At 38.1% G+C, this 19026-nt stretch overlaps 1 protein-coding gene across 1 annotated transcript in view; it reads left to right on the plus strand.

Annotated features, from left to right (window-relative positions):
* CFAP61 (cilia and flagella associated protein 61) overlaps positions 1-19026 on the plus strand; it is a 4145169-nt gene that overhangs the window by 3859633 nt on the left and 266510 nt on the right. Inside the window, exon 23 of the mRNA XM_044057082.1 lies at positions 16490-16817. Coding sequence (XP_043913017.1) covers positions 16490-16817 — 328 coding nt within the window. The remainder of the gene's footprint in view (positions 1-16489; positions 16818-19026) is intronic.

A 19026-nucleotide genomic window follows, 5' to 3' on the forward strand; every position in this document is an offset into this window, starting at 1 on the left:
GGGGGGGGTGATTACAGATGGCAAATTAAATTACAGGCGGATCATATTCTTGGGTTAAATTAAGCCATCAATATTAAATGTTTCTTAAAAGATCGTGAAGCATATGTTTTATAATGTTTGTTATTGTAATGTATTCAATTATGCCCATTCTATAGTGCATAATGATGAATGAAGAGTTTGTTTTTTGTAAAGGGCTCTTTAATTATGATTTTACACTATGTAATTGATTGATTTTAATTGTGTGCAGTATTTAAATGAATGTTTGATGTAACATTTCTTTTGGTTCTGAAGAAGTTTTTTTACGAAAGCGTTGAATAAAGTGGAAGTTACGCTAGTCTGTGGTTTCATATTTTCCAGCCTTGAGCAGTTTTTTTGAAGTATGGAAAACTGTATTATTCTTATGAATTGTTAGCAATGTGCAAGAAAACATGTAATGAACAAGTATGTAAAACAGTATTGTTAGCCCTGTACATTACTTAAAGAATTCAAACTCTGCAATGTAATACTTTTGCCATGTAGCTGTTTCTACTGTGCATAACCTTTACTACTATGAGATGTAAACCAACTCTGCAACAGTCATTTCAAAAATATTTGTGTAATAATTTAAGAGAGGTAAACTAGGTCTTCCACAATCATTTCGAAATTATCTATGTAATTAGTCATATAATTGTTATCTGTGTAACAAATTGTCTATTTGCACATGGGTCATGGCTGAAAAGGGTCCATGGACCAGTTCACTTACCTGGTCCACAAATAAAAAATAAATAAATGTAAAACTTCTCTCTCTCTCTCAATCATTTTGTATTTATCTGCTGATGAAGATTTAGGTCCATGATTCTGGTGTTCAGTAAAATATTACAGTTACAGAGATATATGAGATCAAGGATAACAGGATCTTTGATGGTACACTAGGTGAGGTGCAGCTCACTCCTCAAGAATCTGTAAGATACATATATAGTAAACAGAAAGAGTTTCTAGCCTGCCTTGGTAGCTCAAGTTCTTTGAGCCTGAAATCTTCTTAGTTAGAATCCTCTGGGACTTCTCTAGTTGTCTGATATGTCAACTGAGCTACATTCCAAAAAGGCGTAGTACGTAAATGTTCTAATCAGTGCTGAATATGAGGGAACAATGACATTTTTAGATCTGAATAATACACCCTTCGCTATTTGTTGTGCTAAGTGGAAGGATTTTTCTGACTACAGTTGCCACATGATGATCAAAGGAAATGGAACTGTCAACCCAGGTACCCAGGTCATTGACTACATTTTCCTTTAATATTGTCTATAATTTAATTTTTTTTTTCTTTTGTAGAGTTCTTCACCTCCCTTATTTGTGTCTCCACTTTGGATACTCCTAGCATCTATCTTGGTGTTTACTGTAGCTGCCTCTGTATTTTATCCCACTTACCATTCTTGTTTCCAGCTGTGGTTTAGTTGTACTTTAGTTTTAGCATCAGGGAAACAAAATGATTGACTTCAACAATTGGCTAAGATTCTAGTGTCATTCAAAGGGGATCCAATATCTGTCTGCCTGGGATGACATGATCGACAGACCAAGATGCTTTGCCCGAGATGGTCTGCACCTATTGCTCCTGGGATTCAGGTTACTGGCTAAGGCTCTTGCCACCCCTATAGAGCCTTTTTTAGGCAAAGTTCAAAGGACAAAACCACCACCATAACGGGTACAAGCATGCAAAATCTGAAGGTAATGCTACTCAATGCTAGAAGTCTAAACCTCAAAATGCACTCTCTCAAGGCACTTCTAAAAATGGAGAACATTGATATCTGTCCAGTAACTGAGACCTGGTTCAAGGCTCCAAAGAGCACCCCTGCAATACCAGGCTATAACTTTTACCACACTTTTCGGCCACCAAACCAGGACCGAAGCACTAAAGGTGGAGGAGTGTCCATATTCACCAAGGATATTCACGCCACCAGGCTTGTTGCCCAACACAATGCATCTGAAATTCTCTAGGTGCAACTAACACTAGGTAAGACTGCAATCCAAATTGTAGCTTGCTACAGATCCCCCACCATGCTCCAAGATTCTCACTACACCTTTCTAAACATACTGGAAAATATTAACTCATTCACTCTGGAGCAGCTCAGAAAAAGCTGCCTGCTTAATTCCACCATAGGAACAACAGTGCAGCCTGAGCTCATTTTCAGAAAATCCATTTGTAATATCATACAGAAAACAAATGTTCATAACTCTCTAACTATAAGAGCTAGACTAAAAATGTAAACGCGAAAGTTGTTCAGCAGACACTGACCTTTCCAACAGTGTAAATGTTGATAGTGCATATCAAAGTCATTATTAAATATTTGGCAAGGAATGCTGATATTGTGCATATTTTTTACCTTTTTGGAAAAGCAAAGCACAATATCTTGGTCAATGTACCATGCAGACCCATCCAATTTGAATTTAATTTGTTAGTATGAATGTCAGCTTTAAAATGATATTGTAACCATTACTGTGTGATGCTCCTTTCTTGAGATATTCACAGAAATATGATTAATATATTATTTCTCATAATTGATAAATAAACAAAGCATAATATCTCATCACCTGTAACAGACAGAGCCTACATATCAGTGTAGAAGTTGTGCATCTGAATGTCAGCTTCAAAATGATGCATCATTTGTGTGATCACCATGCTCCCTTGCAAAGATATGGGCATAATAATGAGAAGTATTGTAAAAGTATAATTTTCATAATCGTACAAGACTAAACAAATTGTGATATCTGTACATGTGTATAGTGCACACACAGTTCTTTTACCATGTTGTAAGGAGTAACACTGTCTTCAAAATGAGGTATTACTTGGCACACTGACAAGCTCCCTTGCAAAGTTATTTACCAAAATATGAAAAAAAATTCATAATTTCCATAACCTAAGTCCAAAACAAACTTTGATATCTGCACATATGTCCAACATACAGGCACCATTCTTTTACCGTGTTATAACCAGGAATACTGTCTTCAAAATGAGGTATTACTTGGCACATTCAGATGCTCCCTTGCAAAGTTATCTACCAAAATATGAAAAAAGTCATAATTGCCATAACCTAAGTCCAAAACAAACTTTGATATCTGCACATGAGTACAACATACAGGCACCATTCTTTGACCATGTTAGAACTATCAATACTGTTTTCAAAATGAGGTATTACTTAGCACATTCATATGTTCCCTTGCAAAGTTATTTACCAAAATATGAAAAAAAAATCATAATTTCCATAACCTAAGTCCGAAACAAACTTTGATAGCTGCACATGTCCAACATACAGGCACAATTCTTTTACCATGTTAGAACTATCAATACTGTTTTCAAAATGAGGTATTACTTAGCACATTCAGATGCTCCCTTGCAAAGTTATTTACCAAAATATGAAAAAAAAATCATAATTTCCATAACCTAAGTCCTAAACAAACTTTGATATCTGCACGTGTCCAACATACAGGCACAATTCTTGTACCATGTTGGAACCAGAAATACTGTCTTCAAAATGAGGCATTACTTAGCACATTCAGATGCTCCCTTGCAAAGTTATTTGCCAAAATATGAAAAAAAATCATAATTTCCATAACCTATGTCCGAAATAAACTTTGATATCTGCACATGTGTACAACATACAGGCACAATTCTTTTCCCATGTTAGAACTATCAATACTGTTTTCAAAATGAGGTATTACTTAGCACATTCAGATGCTCCCTTGCAAAGTTATTTACCAAAATATGAAAAAAAAATCTTAATTTCCATAACCTATGTCCGAAATAAACTTTGATATCTGCACATGTGTACAACATACAGGCACAATTTTTTTACCATGTAGGAACTATCAGTACTGTCTTCAAAATGAGGTATTACTTGGCACACCGACATGCTCCCTTGCAAAGTTATTTACCAAAATATGAAAAAATCATCATTTCCATAACCTAAATCCTAACAAAGCTGATATATGTACATGTGTACAGCATTCAGAAGCTGTTGTTTTACCATGTAGACATGTATGATCGTAATTATAGACATTCTTGGTGTAGCCAACATACTGCTGAATGGGTACATGTAAAGAGAAAAAGCAAGATAAGGACCACCACTCCACTAATGTACCCAGGACAGGCAATGGACAGTGGCAGGCAAGGCCATCTCATCTGTCCAATAGCTGTGCTGGCTACCCACTCAAACAGTCGATAACACTGCAGTCTCATGACCTCCTTCAGTGTCAGCAGTCTGCCTTACCTATGTTTTTTTCTCTTTACATGTGTCCATTCAGCAATGGACCTAAGGGATCAATTTCTGTATTAGTAAGCCCTTCCTGTCATCTAAACTCTACACATGCCTGATAAAAGCAGACTAAAAAAATAAGTATTGCAGGATGGTCACTGACATATTAGATGTATGTGGTAGCACTCTCCTAAAACAGTTGTTCTTTCTCAGCATCCTCACCAGCTCCTTACCACAGTTATTTGCCAAACTCAGATAAATATATTTTACACAACGCATTTCATAATAGAGTTTTACTTACTATACTGGTCCTACTTGGTCATGGGTGTTTTCCATTCTTCTCATAAGCTGCATGTTAGCAGTCCTGCATAGCTCTCCTCACGCAATGCCCTCCTCAGTTAGGTGAACGCCATCCCTTCTGAACAGGTGAACGTCTTCTGCGGTGATGCTGTCATGGCAGATTGTAGATCCATCGACCCTGTGCATCAAGCCATGCGTGAACCCATTCTATAAACGTCTGGCCTTGTGAACCGCCCATTGACTGTTTGCTGTTTTCCATATCTGGCCACATACCCACACTCTCACTTATCGTTCTCCTGGTCGTGAAGCCATGCCAGTGTCAGAAGGTGGACAAACCTGCACAGGAAAGAAATTGCAAACAGATTACTACTGATGATTGACAGATGTATTGGAAGACTACATATATATGTATATCATATGCATTACCTGGTTAGCCCATCAAAATCTTCCATCCTAGCCACAGGGGTAGTATTCTTTGCATTAGCATGTTCTAATACATGTTAGTGTAGAGTGCAGAGGCATTCATTATCATTCAGTAGAAATACTGTATCATTATAATTCAGTCAAAATAGTATAACAGTTGGATGTTACTGAGCCCTTCCTCCTACCACCTAATTTCCACCCATGACTGACAAAGCGTGGAAACATGCCCAACTACTGAGTATAAGCAGAAGTACAGTAATACGAGCAGAAATGGCAAACCTATCTGGGTCATCCATGTAAGAATTAGTCACAAAAGTAATAATTCCAGTTATCGCATCTGACCATCACTCCGGTTGCAATAAGACCCGTCAGTTTTCCTCAGTGCAGTATGTGCATATTGTTAACAGATAATAAATTATTCTTGAAAGCTGGATACATAAAAAAAAATTATAATAACCATCACTGAAACCTGAGCTATAGATTACCTATACTTGTTACACCGTATCTGTATTATAATTTTCAGCAGTCTGACCATGTATGCACAAGCACTTCCCTGGTACACAAATTAATTTTTTTCCCCTACCAACATCTTCATTACTACATGTTATACACATGTCTCTAAATCAAACATTCACCCAAATGACCCCTTCAAGAAAATGTTGAGGTACGCACAATCACCAAAATATTTATATATATATACACACACACATATATATATATATATATATATATATATATATACATATATATATATATATATATATATATATATGCATGTGATCAATGTATATATGTGCAAGTACATTATGTACATACATATATATCCATATACACACATATGCACAAATATATATATATATATATATATATATATATATATATATATATGTGTGTGTGTGTGTGTGTGTGTGTGTGTGTGTGTGTGTGTATATATATATATATATATATATATATATATATATATATATATATATATATATATATATATATATGTCTTTAGGAAGAAAAAATCAGGGGTTTAGGAGGGTAGGCAGTTGATTAAGAATGAGGGGGGTTGCTTGCAATGACTCCAAGCAGAAAAAAAACACAACCAAACTTGTACATTCATCAAAGTGATAACAACTTCTACTTATGTGAATAACAGTGACAGCAGCTGAGACTTTTCCCAGAAAAGTGATAATGACTCAGTGCCATATTGTAACTGCACGTACTGCTAATGTGATAATGACCTTCCTTTCATTACTGCAAAAGTATGCATGCTGAGACACAGGTGCTAATTGCTACACATAACCTGTTGAGTAGGCATTCATTATATTACATTGTGCAGCTGTTGTGTAACACAGACTCATTATCATCAGTAAGGAGAAGACCTGAGTCATGCAGTCAAATAGTACAACACTTAGATATTACTGAGCCCTTCCTCCCACCTAAATTCCACACATGACTGACAAAGCCAGGAGAAATGCACACAAAATATGGTAGGCCCATGCTGTCAGTAGTCACCTAGTGATGCAACCCAATGTAATTTGCAGACTGACTTTCTATATGTCCCCAGTAACCCCTCCAGTTGTTTGCATTCTGTATGCACAGGCACCAAATTGGCACAAATTGGCCCAAAAGTCACTTCAGCAGTGAGACTATGTATGCACAAGCACTTCCCTAATACACAATGAATTATTTCCCCAAGCAACATCCTCATAATTATGTCGCGGTATACATGCACCCAGATTGAAACGTTTCCACAAACAAGCCTTCAGTAACATTTCCTAGTATGTGCAACCACCAACATGAACACTTCACCCAAGCAACCCCTTCAGTAACATGTTGAGGTATGCACAATGTCCAAAATTAAACGCTTCCCCAAGTGAAACGTCTGTAAGATTTGCTAGTATTAAACCACCAAAAAGAAGCATTCACCCATGCGAGCCCTTCAGTATAATGTATGCACAGGCACCAGAATGAAAGATTTCCCTGAAAAAAAAACATTCAGTAACATTTCCTGGTATGTACAAGCACCAAAATGAAAAATTCAGAAACAAACACTGAATGTGCAAGTGGGAAATTGCATTACATTATCTGTTGAGTAGACATGCATCATATTCCTTGCACAGGTGTAATATAAGACAAAGTCATTACCATCTGTTAGGACAAAGACCAGAGTAATTAAGTCAAAGTAGCATAGCAGTTATATCTTACTGAGCATTAGATATACCATGGAACACAGTGAAGACAGTCAAACAGTGGAGAAGCTATGGAACAACAGTGATGTTGCAAAGAACTGGACGTCCCCCCAAAATTGATGAAAAGACAAGACAAACACTGGTCATGGAGGCTGCCAAGAGACCTACAACAACATTGAAGGAGCTGCAGGAATTTCTGACAAGTACTGGTTGTGTACTACATGTGACACCAATCTTCTGTATTCTCCATGTGTCTGGACTATGGGGTAGGGTTGCAAGACAGAAGCCTTTTCTTACACAGAAAAACATCCCAGATCTAAATCCAATAGAAAATGTGAGTGGTGACCTGAAGAGGGCTGTGCACAAGAAATGCCCTTGCAAATTTTGGACCAGCAAATATACATAAAGGACATTTGGCTTTCCAGGGTTTCACTTGAAGCAGCTGACAGAGGTGAGCAACTGGCCTTTGGAAATAGTCAGCGTTAGATAGTCAGGAACACAACAGTATGTAAAACTGATCTAAGGGTTTGTAGCACATTCAAACGTGAACCTCTGTCTCAACCAATACAATTCCAAAAATAAGACAAAAAACAGAGTACAGTTACAGACATTTCACATTGCCATACAACGTTATATAATAAAATCACAGTATTCTTCCCTTATAAGGTCCATTATTGAGTACAATGCCCCTTTCAGCATGTACCTCACCCATGAATTTTGATCGGATCGCTACTCATAACTCTTCAGTAACATCTGCTAATTTGTGCAACCACCAAATGAAGCATTTCCCCAAGCACCCTGTTGAATAAAATGATTTACGCACAAGTACCAGAATGAAATATTACATAAGATAACCCTTCAGTAACATTTACTGGTATGTACATGCACCAAATGAAACAGTCACCCAAGCAATCTCTTTTTTTTTTTTCTGATAAACATGGTACAAAATGATTACAAAGTAAAAAATAAATAAAAAGACAGTGAAAAATGCATGCTGCAGTTAAAATATTGTAATACAGTCCTTCATTCAGCATCTATGTGTGGGTAGGGTAGCTCAAAATAGTATTAAAACTGAAAAAAATAACAGGTGACACAGGGAAGTGTTACAATTTACAGTTACCTAAAGTCTGTGGAGTCCAGAAGATCATCATATGAGGAAATCTAAGTTGGGGAGCAGAACAGTTAAACTGGAAATGGTCAGATTAAAACAAAAGACTATGTGGCCTGCAAATATCTATATTTCACATTACCTTCAAAATACTAATCACAATGTTGTAATCAAATACCCTGCATAATTAGGCAAAACTAAACTTCCTCACCCTACTCAAAAATGTTCAACAAAATTTGTTCTTTTTAGCACTTAAAATAACCATATAAAAACACATGCATGACAAGTAGCTTTGCAAATGTACCTGCATAAATATCTGACTCGCAGTTAGTGAATGGTCAGTAGTTACCGGTGATACGTGGGCTGAGGACCCAGCCTACTCTGACCCACACCAGGGAACCATGCTAAAGGAGGGAGGGGTATATGTGCTCCTATTGGCCAGTGTGTGCCCGCCATAAAACCCAGCAGCCCTGGGTGAATAAGCTACTGGCTGGCCGGTGCCTCGTTGCCAGCCTGGGTTACCTATGATAGCTCTGTTGAGCAAAAGCTGGATGTAAAACTAACCAACCTGCCAAACATGAACTGAGAATTGTTACACTTAATGTAGGTTCACTAACAAGATGCAGCTTGGAAGTGGATGACATGATGATACAGAGGAGGCTAGACATCCTATATATCCAAGAGATGAGATGATGGAAGGGCAGTGCCACTTGGCTTGGGATCCAGAGTCTACTACTCAGGTGGAGGGCAGGCTAGAAATGGTGAAGGAATTGTGGTGAGAGCAAAATGGTTCACACTGCCTACCTTGATCTGGCCAAGGCATTTGACACAATACCCCACTCGGGCATTGTTGACAAACTCCAGAGGTTAGGTATAAACCCGTATGTTACCCAGTGGATAGCCAGCTGACTCATAAACAGGACCCAGGAAGTTAGAACTGGGGAGTCCACCTCTACAAAGAGGCCAGTTACAAATGGAGTCCCTCATGGATCAGTCCTTGAACCACTCCTTTTTGGCATTTACTTCTCTGAAGTCAAGGCCAATATCAGCAGATAGGTATGTATCCCAAAGATTACCTCGTCTCTGGAACAGGCTCTTCATCCATGTGAAGCAGAGTTCTATTAGCAATATAATAACATTTGTGAGAACTTGCCTGGGGTTCAAAATATTACTTGCCGAAACAAAAAAGATGGAGTCTAAATGATGCAGCAAATATGGAGATCGCATCATGAAAAGGAGACAGCTGAGAAGGGAATGATGAGCACCTTATAAGCATAAAATATACACAAGTCCTTACTTGAGAAGTTAGGAAAGTTAAGACTAGGCAAATCTGAGAAACATGTAAAAATATTTGATCACCTGATGCATAGGTGAGGTTACTGTGGTTCTCCAGTAGAACTGATTAATGTGATGTGATAAATGTGTAAGTTCAGATTCAAACCTACATGAAAATGAGAAAGCAGCAAAGACATTGCAGCTTTTCAGGCAGTAAAAATCAAAAAGGGAAAAGCGTATGCTGTAAATTCTGTAAATGCTACACTGCTTATCATTTTCCTTTCTGTCAGCTTTTGTCTCGGATAGTGGAAAGATGGAATAAATTCTAATTTAGAACACAGTAACAGGTATTCTATTTTGCTAACTGATATATAAAGGAAATATAGAATTTATTCCATATTCTTTTTATTTCAGCATACGGACAGAAAGATGCAGCTTTATGTCACATTGGTAAAGCAACTATTTTAACATTCTGTTTCTTATCATCCAAAATTCACGCACAAATAGAACCTTTTTCTTGGGAAAGTGCACAGCAGTTTATTATCTTATACTATTTAATGGATCAGGTAGAACTGTTTAATTACACAAGTTGGTAACACACTTCAAATAATAACATAAAATAACCATGAGGAGATAAAATGTCGACTTTCTAAAATACATTTTAAATTGATTTGAGAGGTTAGCACCTAATTTGATAAATTTCAAAAATTATATCCATTGTTCTTACACACAGATTATTTTCCTCACAGTAAAACAGACTCAACATTATTGAATTAATATTATAAATACATTGTTGTATTAGAGCTGTTGAATATCGCTTTAATGTGAAGTGATTAACAAGCCAGTAGAATAGTGACATAGAATATCATACTCACGTCCAGGTAGAGTGAAATAAAAAACAGTCCTTTACCGGGTATTAGACAGACAGCGGCTCATTTACTCCCCGGACACTGAAGTAAATGCAAGGAACCAGCATGGAAGTAAGTTCTCACTTCAAAACAAAAATCCTTTCTCGAAAATATTCCACTTCCTACTACTTCTACATAACAAATATTAACACTATAAGTGCTACTAATACAGTTGTTATCAGATCTAGCCATTTTTTTTTAGGCTGATGTAAAAGTAGAAACTACAAGGCAATGCTATAGTATTTAGGGATTATGGGTGAAATTCAATTATTATAGAAATGTAACTGGAATTTTGGAAAGAGTAACTTCCAACTTTCATATGTGCAGTTACAACATAATGTGCAACAGTACTAATTTCTCGTGGAGTCTGGAAATAGAGACATCGTACAGCAGTTGCTATAAATACACTATGCAGTGCGACAAGTTAGCACGAGCAGCTACTATCAATCTATGTTAAGTTCTAGACATCTGTACATTCAATTAATTACCCCTAACACTATAATGAGAAAAAATATAAACATTCATTTAGTCTAATACTACAGAACAAGATACTGCATTTCCACAGTTATTTTAGTTCAAGTTACCTGGTGAGCACGCTATCGCAGAAGCCGTACAGGAGGGGGAAGCCAAATTAGTAGAGTGGATTATTTAAAAATGGTGCCCAGGGTTTAGGGGACTACAATAGGTTTAATCCAGATGTGAGGTAACAGGTGGGGGTGGGGGGGACTACAGCTGAAATGAAGGAGTCTGCAACAGCCAATCAGTAAGTAAGAAACAGAAAGTAAGGTAAACTTTGTTAACCAGTATAAAGAGGGACAAACAGTAGTCTTTTCCTTTTGTAAATAGTTTGTTTTGCTGGGGGACTTTTGATACAGGGTAAGCCAGTTACAATTCTTATTTAATTAAAATAAAAGACAATTGAAGAGGACAGGATGGGTATAGTGTGGGAAAGGATCAAGTTAAGCAGTGGAAGACTGCAATGCATTCCTGATAGTGTGCTCGCTATGGCTAGTTGGGTTTACAAAGCCTATAAACAAAGCTACTTGAGTTTAATTTATCAAAGTACAATGGCTTTTAGCTTCATTCATGTACTTAGTGTCAAAATCTTATTGCAGGTTGCCATTTTGAGCTGGGACCATTCTTGGTAATGGTTAGGTCAGGAACAATCACACTGTCTGGTTTCAGCTTTATTTTAAGTGATTAAGGTGGAAAGTTTAGTGTCAAAATCTTATTGCAGCCTTTGGTATGTTGCCGTTTTGAGCTGGGACTATTCTTGGTAACGCTTAGCTCAGGAACAGTTGCAGTGTCTGGTTTCAGCTTTATTTTAAATGATTAAGGAATAAAGTCTAGGAGGGAAGGAAGACAAAAACAACAATAGAATAATTATACAGGAATACCGTAAAGGGATTATGCTGTCAGATAGTAATCAAAAGCACTCAGACCAGCAAAAGAAGCGACAGTATATGCTTACAGTATGTACAGCAAATAAATATCAGTTAGAGATACTGATCAGGATTTGTTAATGCTGTAAATCATACAAAGACTCCAAAATACAGACTGTAAAAATGTCAGGAAAACATATACCTCAGTCAAAGAAACATCAAACCTAATTTGAAACACCTAGAATAGCATTGCGTTTCCATTCAAAAGACCCACACATTTATGTACAAGACTTCTATAACAACGAGGCCCTAGGAATGTAACTGGAATTTTGGAAAGAGCAACTTCCAGCTTTCATATGTGCTATTACTTTTGGGGGCAGGGGTGTGAAGCAAGTGGTGGCTTGGATTACAAGACTCCGATTGGCTGCCACCACTTACTTTATCAAGAACTTTTAAACAGGATTTTCTAAAATATTTTTAATGTGACCTTAATGTAAAAACACGCTGAATGGTAACTATATAAGGTCATTTACACATTCAGTTACCATTTCAGCGTGTTTTACATTAAGTTCAGCTACAAATCTGGATGCCAGTTTTTCACGCTTGTGGAAGGCACTTGGGGGTAACAGCTTCAAATTACTAATCTTCTTATGGTGTGCTCAGTGTTAAGCATAGAGGTGCCATGAGAAGATACTCGGGGTTAATGATACAACCAAACACCCTAATACTATGTGATTTCAACTACCCTGCCATTAACTGGGAAAACTACTCGTGTACCAACACCTTTGCTCAACGGTTCTTGGTATTCATAAATTCCAATACCCTGGATCAACTAATCCATAGTCCCACCAGGGGCTCCAGTATCCTAGACCTGGTCATTACCAACATGGGAAATCGAAGCTCCACACCTATGGTCACCCCCTTGTTGGTCAGGTCTGACCATAAGCTAATCACCCTTGACATCCACATCCCTCCCCCACCCCCCAGTAAAGAAACCTCCATAAAAAACTTCTCCAAAGCCAACTTCATGCTGCTCAAGTCAGAAGTGACAAACTTCATGACACCCATGCAGACGGGAACTGAAAATTTGACTGCTGAATCCTACATTAAGGCACTGTATGAGCACATCCACTCGTGCATGAATCGTGCCATCCCAAATAGCACCAAGATTCTCTCCTCCAAAAAAAGGAAGCCAATATGGTGGTTCCCTGCCATAAACAAACTTTACAACAAAAGGAAGAAACTGTTGCAGAAAAGAGGAAAATCCCAGGATGCAAAAAACTCCCTTACATGCCTCAGTAACAAGCTGAGATCCCTCATAAAATCCTCCAAAGCTAGTTATGAAAATAAAATTACCAAAGATTCCAAAGACAACCACAAGGCATTCTATAGCTATGCCAATAATCTAAATGGCAATGCTCAGATCTGCTCTGAGCTACAACAGAATGGCATTAAATATACTGATCCCAAGGATATTGCCAATATCCTGGCAGATCGATTCAGTGCCAACTTCACCCCCTCTCACCCCCTAAAGGGCCCATCTCAATACCGAAAGATTACCAAATTCTGGTAATAACAGCCACACAGATAAAAAACACACTCTCCAAAGCTAAGAATACAGCATCCATGGGACCAGACAACATCCTGGGCTGTGTACTACATGAACTACAAAATGAACTGGCACCTCACCTAAGTGTCATGTTTAATCATAGCCTCACCTCAGGCTTCGTGCCCACTGAGTGGTGCACAGCTACAGTTATCCCACTCCACAATGGGGGATCCACCTTGGATCCTGGGAACTACCGCCTCATCAGTCTGATGAGCATGATCTGCAAGGCCATGGAACGTATTATCATGGAACTTATAAACAAAGACATTGACGACCTTCAAACACTGAACCCCACCCAGTTTGGGTTCATGAAGGGCCAATCTTGTCTTCTGAACCTGATTGACTTCTTCAGATCAGTTTCCAGAGCTGTGGATGTAGGTAAGGTGGTCTACACAGCCTATCTGGACCTTGGCACGGCTTTTGACACCATCCCCTACTCTAGAATCATAGATAAACGTACTAAGCTGGGTATTAATCACTATGTCACTCGATGGGTTGCCAACTGGCTTACTGACAGAACCCACACTGTAAAAGTAGCCAACTCCAAATCCAGCTCCAGACAAGTGGAGTACCTCAGGGGTCAGTCATGGGACTGCTCTTGTTTGGCATCTACTTCTCTGAAGTACAGGCCAACATTAAGGGACTCTGGCTAACAAAGTTTGAAGATGACTGCAAACTGGAAGCCATTATTGAATCCCCAAATGATGTGGATATTCTACAAAAGGGCCTTACAGAAACAGATGCTTGGTGCCAGAGCCATGGACTCAAGCTCAATGCCAATAAATGTATAGTTATCCCTTTTGGCAAAAAACATGTACCCATGAATTACCACATAGGTGGCAGTACACTAAATACCAAAAGGGTGATTAGAGACTTAGGGACACAGGTGGACAGTGGTTTCACCTTCAATAACCACATCACCACAACAGTCAGGAAATCCTTCTATGTGACACACCTCATCAATAAGGGCTTTTCATCAAGAAAAAAGGAGGACATTGTCCCACTGTACTCATCCCTCATTAGACCCATTATAGAATACAACACCCCATTTGGTATGTACCTCTCAAGACATTTGCAACAACTGGAAAGGCCGCAGAAATACCTCACTAAAAGAATCACAGGCCTAAAGCAGATGCCCTATGCTGATCATCTAAAATAAACTCCAGCTATGTCGCATATCATTTACTCAGAGGTGATCTCTGCTTAACATACAAGGCCATGTCAAACCCAGAGCTGTTTGACATGCTGCACTTAAAGAAATCCCAATCCCTCAGAGCCACATGCTCCAGGGATCTAAACCTTGTCATCACAAGGAACAAAACGTGCTGGAGGGATAGGTTCCTGACCCAGAGACTCCCAGACTCTGGAATAGACTGCCCATACATATCAAGCAGAGTGCCTCTTTGGCACTCTTCAAAAGGAACCTTGATGATTGGATGGGAGATAGGAAATTCACCTCGGGGATCACGTCAGTTGCCCTGCTAGACAGGGGTCCAGGGAAGTAAATATTGTGGGAAGAACTAGCCAGGGAATTGTTATGGCTATGCTTGTTTAGGCCCTAGGGTCGATAGCCTAGTACTAGCCTATGAACTACTATGGAAGATATTTTGAAGGCTATGATGGCTAAGGTACCAAAATCATGTCTAAATCAATGCAGATATACTTAAAGGTTAAACATTTTACTGTACACTTTACAACTTAGTGCATTTGCTGTGTTTAAACTTTGTTATTTCCTGGTGGTCTCTGTGGCAGTAGTAGTGATTTTTCAGTGTGAGTGGTAATTTTGAGTATATTTGGCTGAGCATCTTTCTCTCTAAACCAGAGTGCAGGTCAAATCCATCAGCAATGCATTTTCTGTAATGTCTCCCAGAAACTGTTATACCACTGCACTACAACATTCCAGTGATATGTACTATACCCCTTAACTTTTGCTTTAGTTATGCTTTAATGCTTTCTGTTTACTTCTAGATTTTAATCTGAATTGCTCTTTTCCTTACATTTTAAAGGGACTGTATTCTTATGGCTCCTTCTCTTCCCAGAGTAAGTAAATGTCTACATTTCTAAATAGTTTGCTTGTTACTCGCTATAATTTGACATGCAGCCACTTGGAGGTATTTGGTGCTTTTTTAGCAGCCTTTATGACAACTGTGAACTTTATTGCCATCTGTCAGAAACTGCATATGAAACTAGAACTGGACAAGAGATAATGAAGAAAAGATATGCTAACGAAACATTAGCGCAAGGGAGAGAGAGAGAGATACTAACATAGCCCTTCCTGTTGCTGAATACACTTTGCCAGAAATTATAATTAAGAGTCCAATCAGAAGGCAACCCTTCATATGCTCATATAAACCTAAACACCTCAACTTTTCTTTTCTTTGTTAAGTCGGTCATTAATTTGGGAAGAGGCTATATTATACTGCTCAATTTATCTACTGATCAAGGTCCCACACCTACAGTTCACTTCTATTCTTACAGGGAGACTATAATATAATTTAGAGTTTCTCATAACTTTTCTGATTATATTTTAGCTAAAATAAAAAATACATATAACCAAAATATTCTCACAGCCCTTCTAGTGTCTAGCATTCTTCCCAATAGTAAACATCAGAAACAGTCCAAGCAGCTTTCAATACTTGATGTTCTGATAGACAGTGACATGACTGGTTCTGATACTGGACAATGATATTACTGAAGTCTTTAGAATGGCTTGCAATATTTGAAGGAGGTTATATAGACAGTTTTGTTATAGCCAGCTACACACACAGGCTAGCAAATTTACTGTTACAGCTGGTTCTGTTATTTGGAAAGAAGTGCTGTATAAAAATGGTTGCCACTGCTACTCTATCCTTTGCATCACAGAAGTTTGTTTGGATTAATGGATGGATGATAATTATAATTAGATAACTTGGTGGAGTTGTAGTGCTCAAGAAAAGCTACATTAGAAAACATGAATGTATAAAATATTGATGGATTTAGTAATAACTGTATTCATTTTTCTGTATTCTCCTTCTTTCATCTCTGAATGTGTACACCTCTACAAAATGTCAACAGTTTCTTTTTGTATCTTTTCAGGTTTTTTTCAGCTTTTACCCAAAGAAAGTGGATTACGAAGCATTCAAAGCCATTAATGATGCCTGCCTTGTTTTTGATGGATGCTTAGTAATTGACAAAAATTTTCATACCAATGATGCTGCAATCAGAGCTGCAGGTCCACTGACCAAGTTTGCCCGGCGCTATTATGTAGATGAATTGTCACACAGTAACTTTAATTCCAAAGAAATTGGCTTCCAGCTGGCTGCTGCTATGTTACAACTTTTTGACCCAACTATTGAGTCGGTTGCAGAATTACCAGAAAAGCTAGACCATCTTATCGTTATGTACACTGCGCCTAAAGTACAAGGTTTGTAAACTGTCTTTGTTTAAAATTACTGGTAACAGAGGCTTTCCCTATACTTATTTCTAGCTAGTACATCATATTCTTATTTTTGCTTAATATAACTGTTGCTAAGGTACTTAAATGCATGTATGGTATACTCCAATAAAAGACACATCCTGGAATTCAGAAAGGTTTAGCATGATGTGGAAGCCTAAACTCAGAAGGTTTCTACATAGGTTCATATGTTCATAGGTTGGTACTAGGCTATCGACCATAGGGCCTATACAAGCCCAGCCATAACAATTCCCTGGCTATTTCTTCCCACAATATTTACTTCCCTGGACCCCTGTCTAGCAGGGTGACTGACGTGATCCCTGGGGTTAATTTCCTATCTTCCATCCAGTCATCAAGGTTCCTTTTGAAAAGGGCCAAAGAGGTGCTCTGCTTGACATGTATGGGCAGTCTATTCTAGAGTCTGGGGAGTCTCTGGGTCAGGAACCTATCCCTCCAGCATGTTTTGTTCATTGTGATGACGAGGTTTTGATTCCTGGAGCGTGTGTCTCTGAGGGATTGGGATTTCTTTAAGTGTAGCATGTCCAACAGCTCTGGGTTTGACATGGCCTTGTATGTTAAGCAGAGATCGCCTCTGAGTAGATGGTATGTGACAGAGTATAGCTGGAGATTTTTTAGACGGTTAGCATAGGGCATCTGCTTTAGGCCTGTGATTCTGTTCGTGAGGTACTTCTGCGGCCTTTCCAGTTGTTGCAGATGTCTTGAGAGGTACATACCAAATGGGGCATTGTATTCTATAATGGGTCTAATGAGGGATGAGTACAGTGGGACAATGACCTCCTTTTTTCTGAATGAAAAGCCCTTAGTGATGAGGTGTGCCACATAGAAGGATTTCCTGACTGTTGTGGTGATGTGGTTATCGAAGGTGAGACCACTGTCCACCTGTGTCCCTAAGTCTTTTATCACACTTTCAGTGTTTAGTGTACTGCCACCTATGTGGTAATTCATGGGTACATGTTTTTTTCCCAAAGGGGATAACTCTACATTTCTTGGCATTGAGCTTGAGCCCATGGCTCTGGCACCAAGCATCTGTTTCTGTAAGGCCCTTCTGTAGAATATCCACATCATTTGGGGATTCAGTAATGACTCCCAGTTTGCAGTCATCTGCGAACTTTGTTAGCCAGAGTCCCTTAGTGTTGGCCTGTACTTCAGAGAAGTAGATGCCAAACAAGACTGGTCCCAGGACTGAACCCTGAGGTACTCCACTTGTCACTTGTCTGGAGCTGGATTTGGAGTCGGCTACTTTTACAGCGTGGGTTCTGTCAGTAAGCCAGTTGGCAACCCATCAAGTGACGTAGGGATTAATGCCCAGCTTAGTAAGTTTATCTATAATTCCAGAGTGGGGGATGGTGTCGAAGGCCTTGGCGAGGTCATCATGCTAAAACTTTCAAAGTCATAGACTGTACTACTGTTGAGGTTTTCCCCTCACAAGATCTTTAATGCAGAGAATGGTCTCATGAATAAAACCACATATTAATGTATCAATCTGAAAGAGTGGCTTCCTCAGAAAAAGTCTTTGACTCCCGATTATGTCAGCCAAGCAATTCAGAAAATCTTTGCTCTTGGAGGAAGAAGTGTCTGCTATCAAACCATAGTGGTCATCTATTCATTCCTATGGGGGTACTCTCGGTGCAGGTAAATTCAGTGAACGCATGGGGTACCAAATCAAAAACATTGATTTTATAACCATTCACAAATTAATCAATAAAATAATTGAAGTTCCAGTTAAATCAAATATGTTTAAACTAAATAGCCCATGATATGTAAATCATTAATAACATTTAAAATAGCTTAGTGGGGACACCATATTTTTCGGTAGGTAGTGTATATATATATATATATATATATATATATATATATATATATATATATATATATATATATATATATATATATATGAAGATATGAATATATACATAATATAACTAGTCCTGTATTGTATATAAAAATTGAGTCATTGAACCATTGTTGTTTTCATTAATAGTGTTTTAAAATCCTACAAATCATTGCACCTGTTCTTCATAGCTGAACTACATGAAAAATATTTAAAAATAAATATATAAAATTCAAAGTATGAAATATAAAGATGTTATATATGTGTGTTATGTTACATGTTAAATATTATTAAAAAAACACCAAAAAACTTGTATAAACCATTACA

Source organism: Protopterus annectens, chromosome 1.part2 (assembly GCF_019279795.1).
Source record: "Protopterus annectens isolate FY-2018-M chromosome 1.part2, PAN1.0, whole genome shotgun sequence".
Classification (NCBI taxonomy): Eukaryota; Metazoa; Chordata; order Ceratodontiformes; family Protopteridae; genus Protopterus; species Protopterus annectens.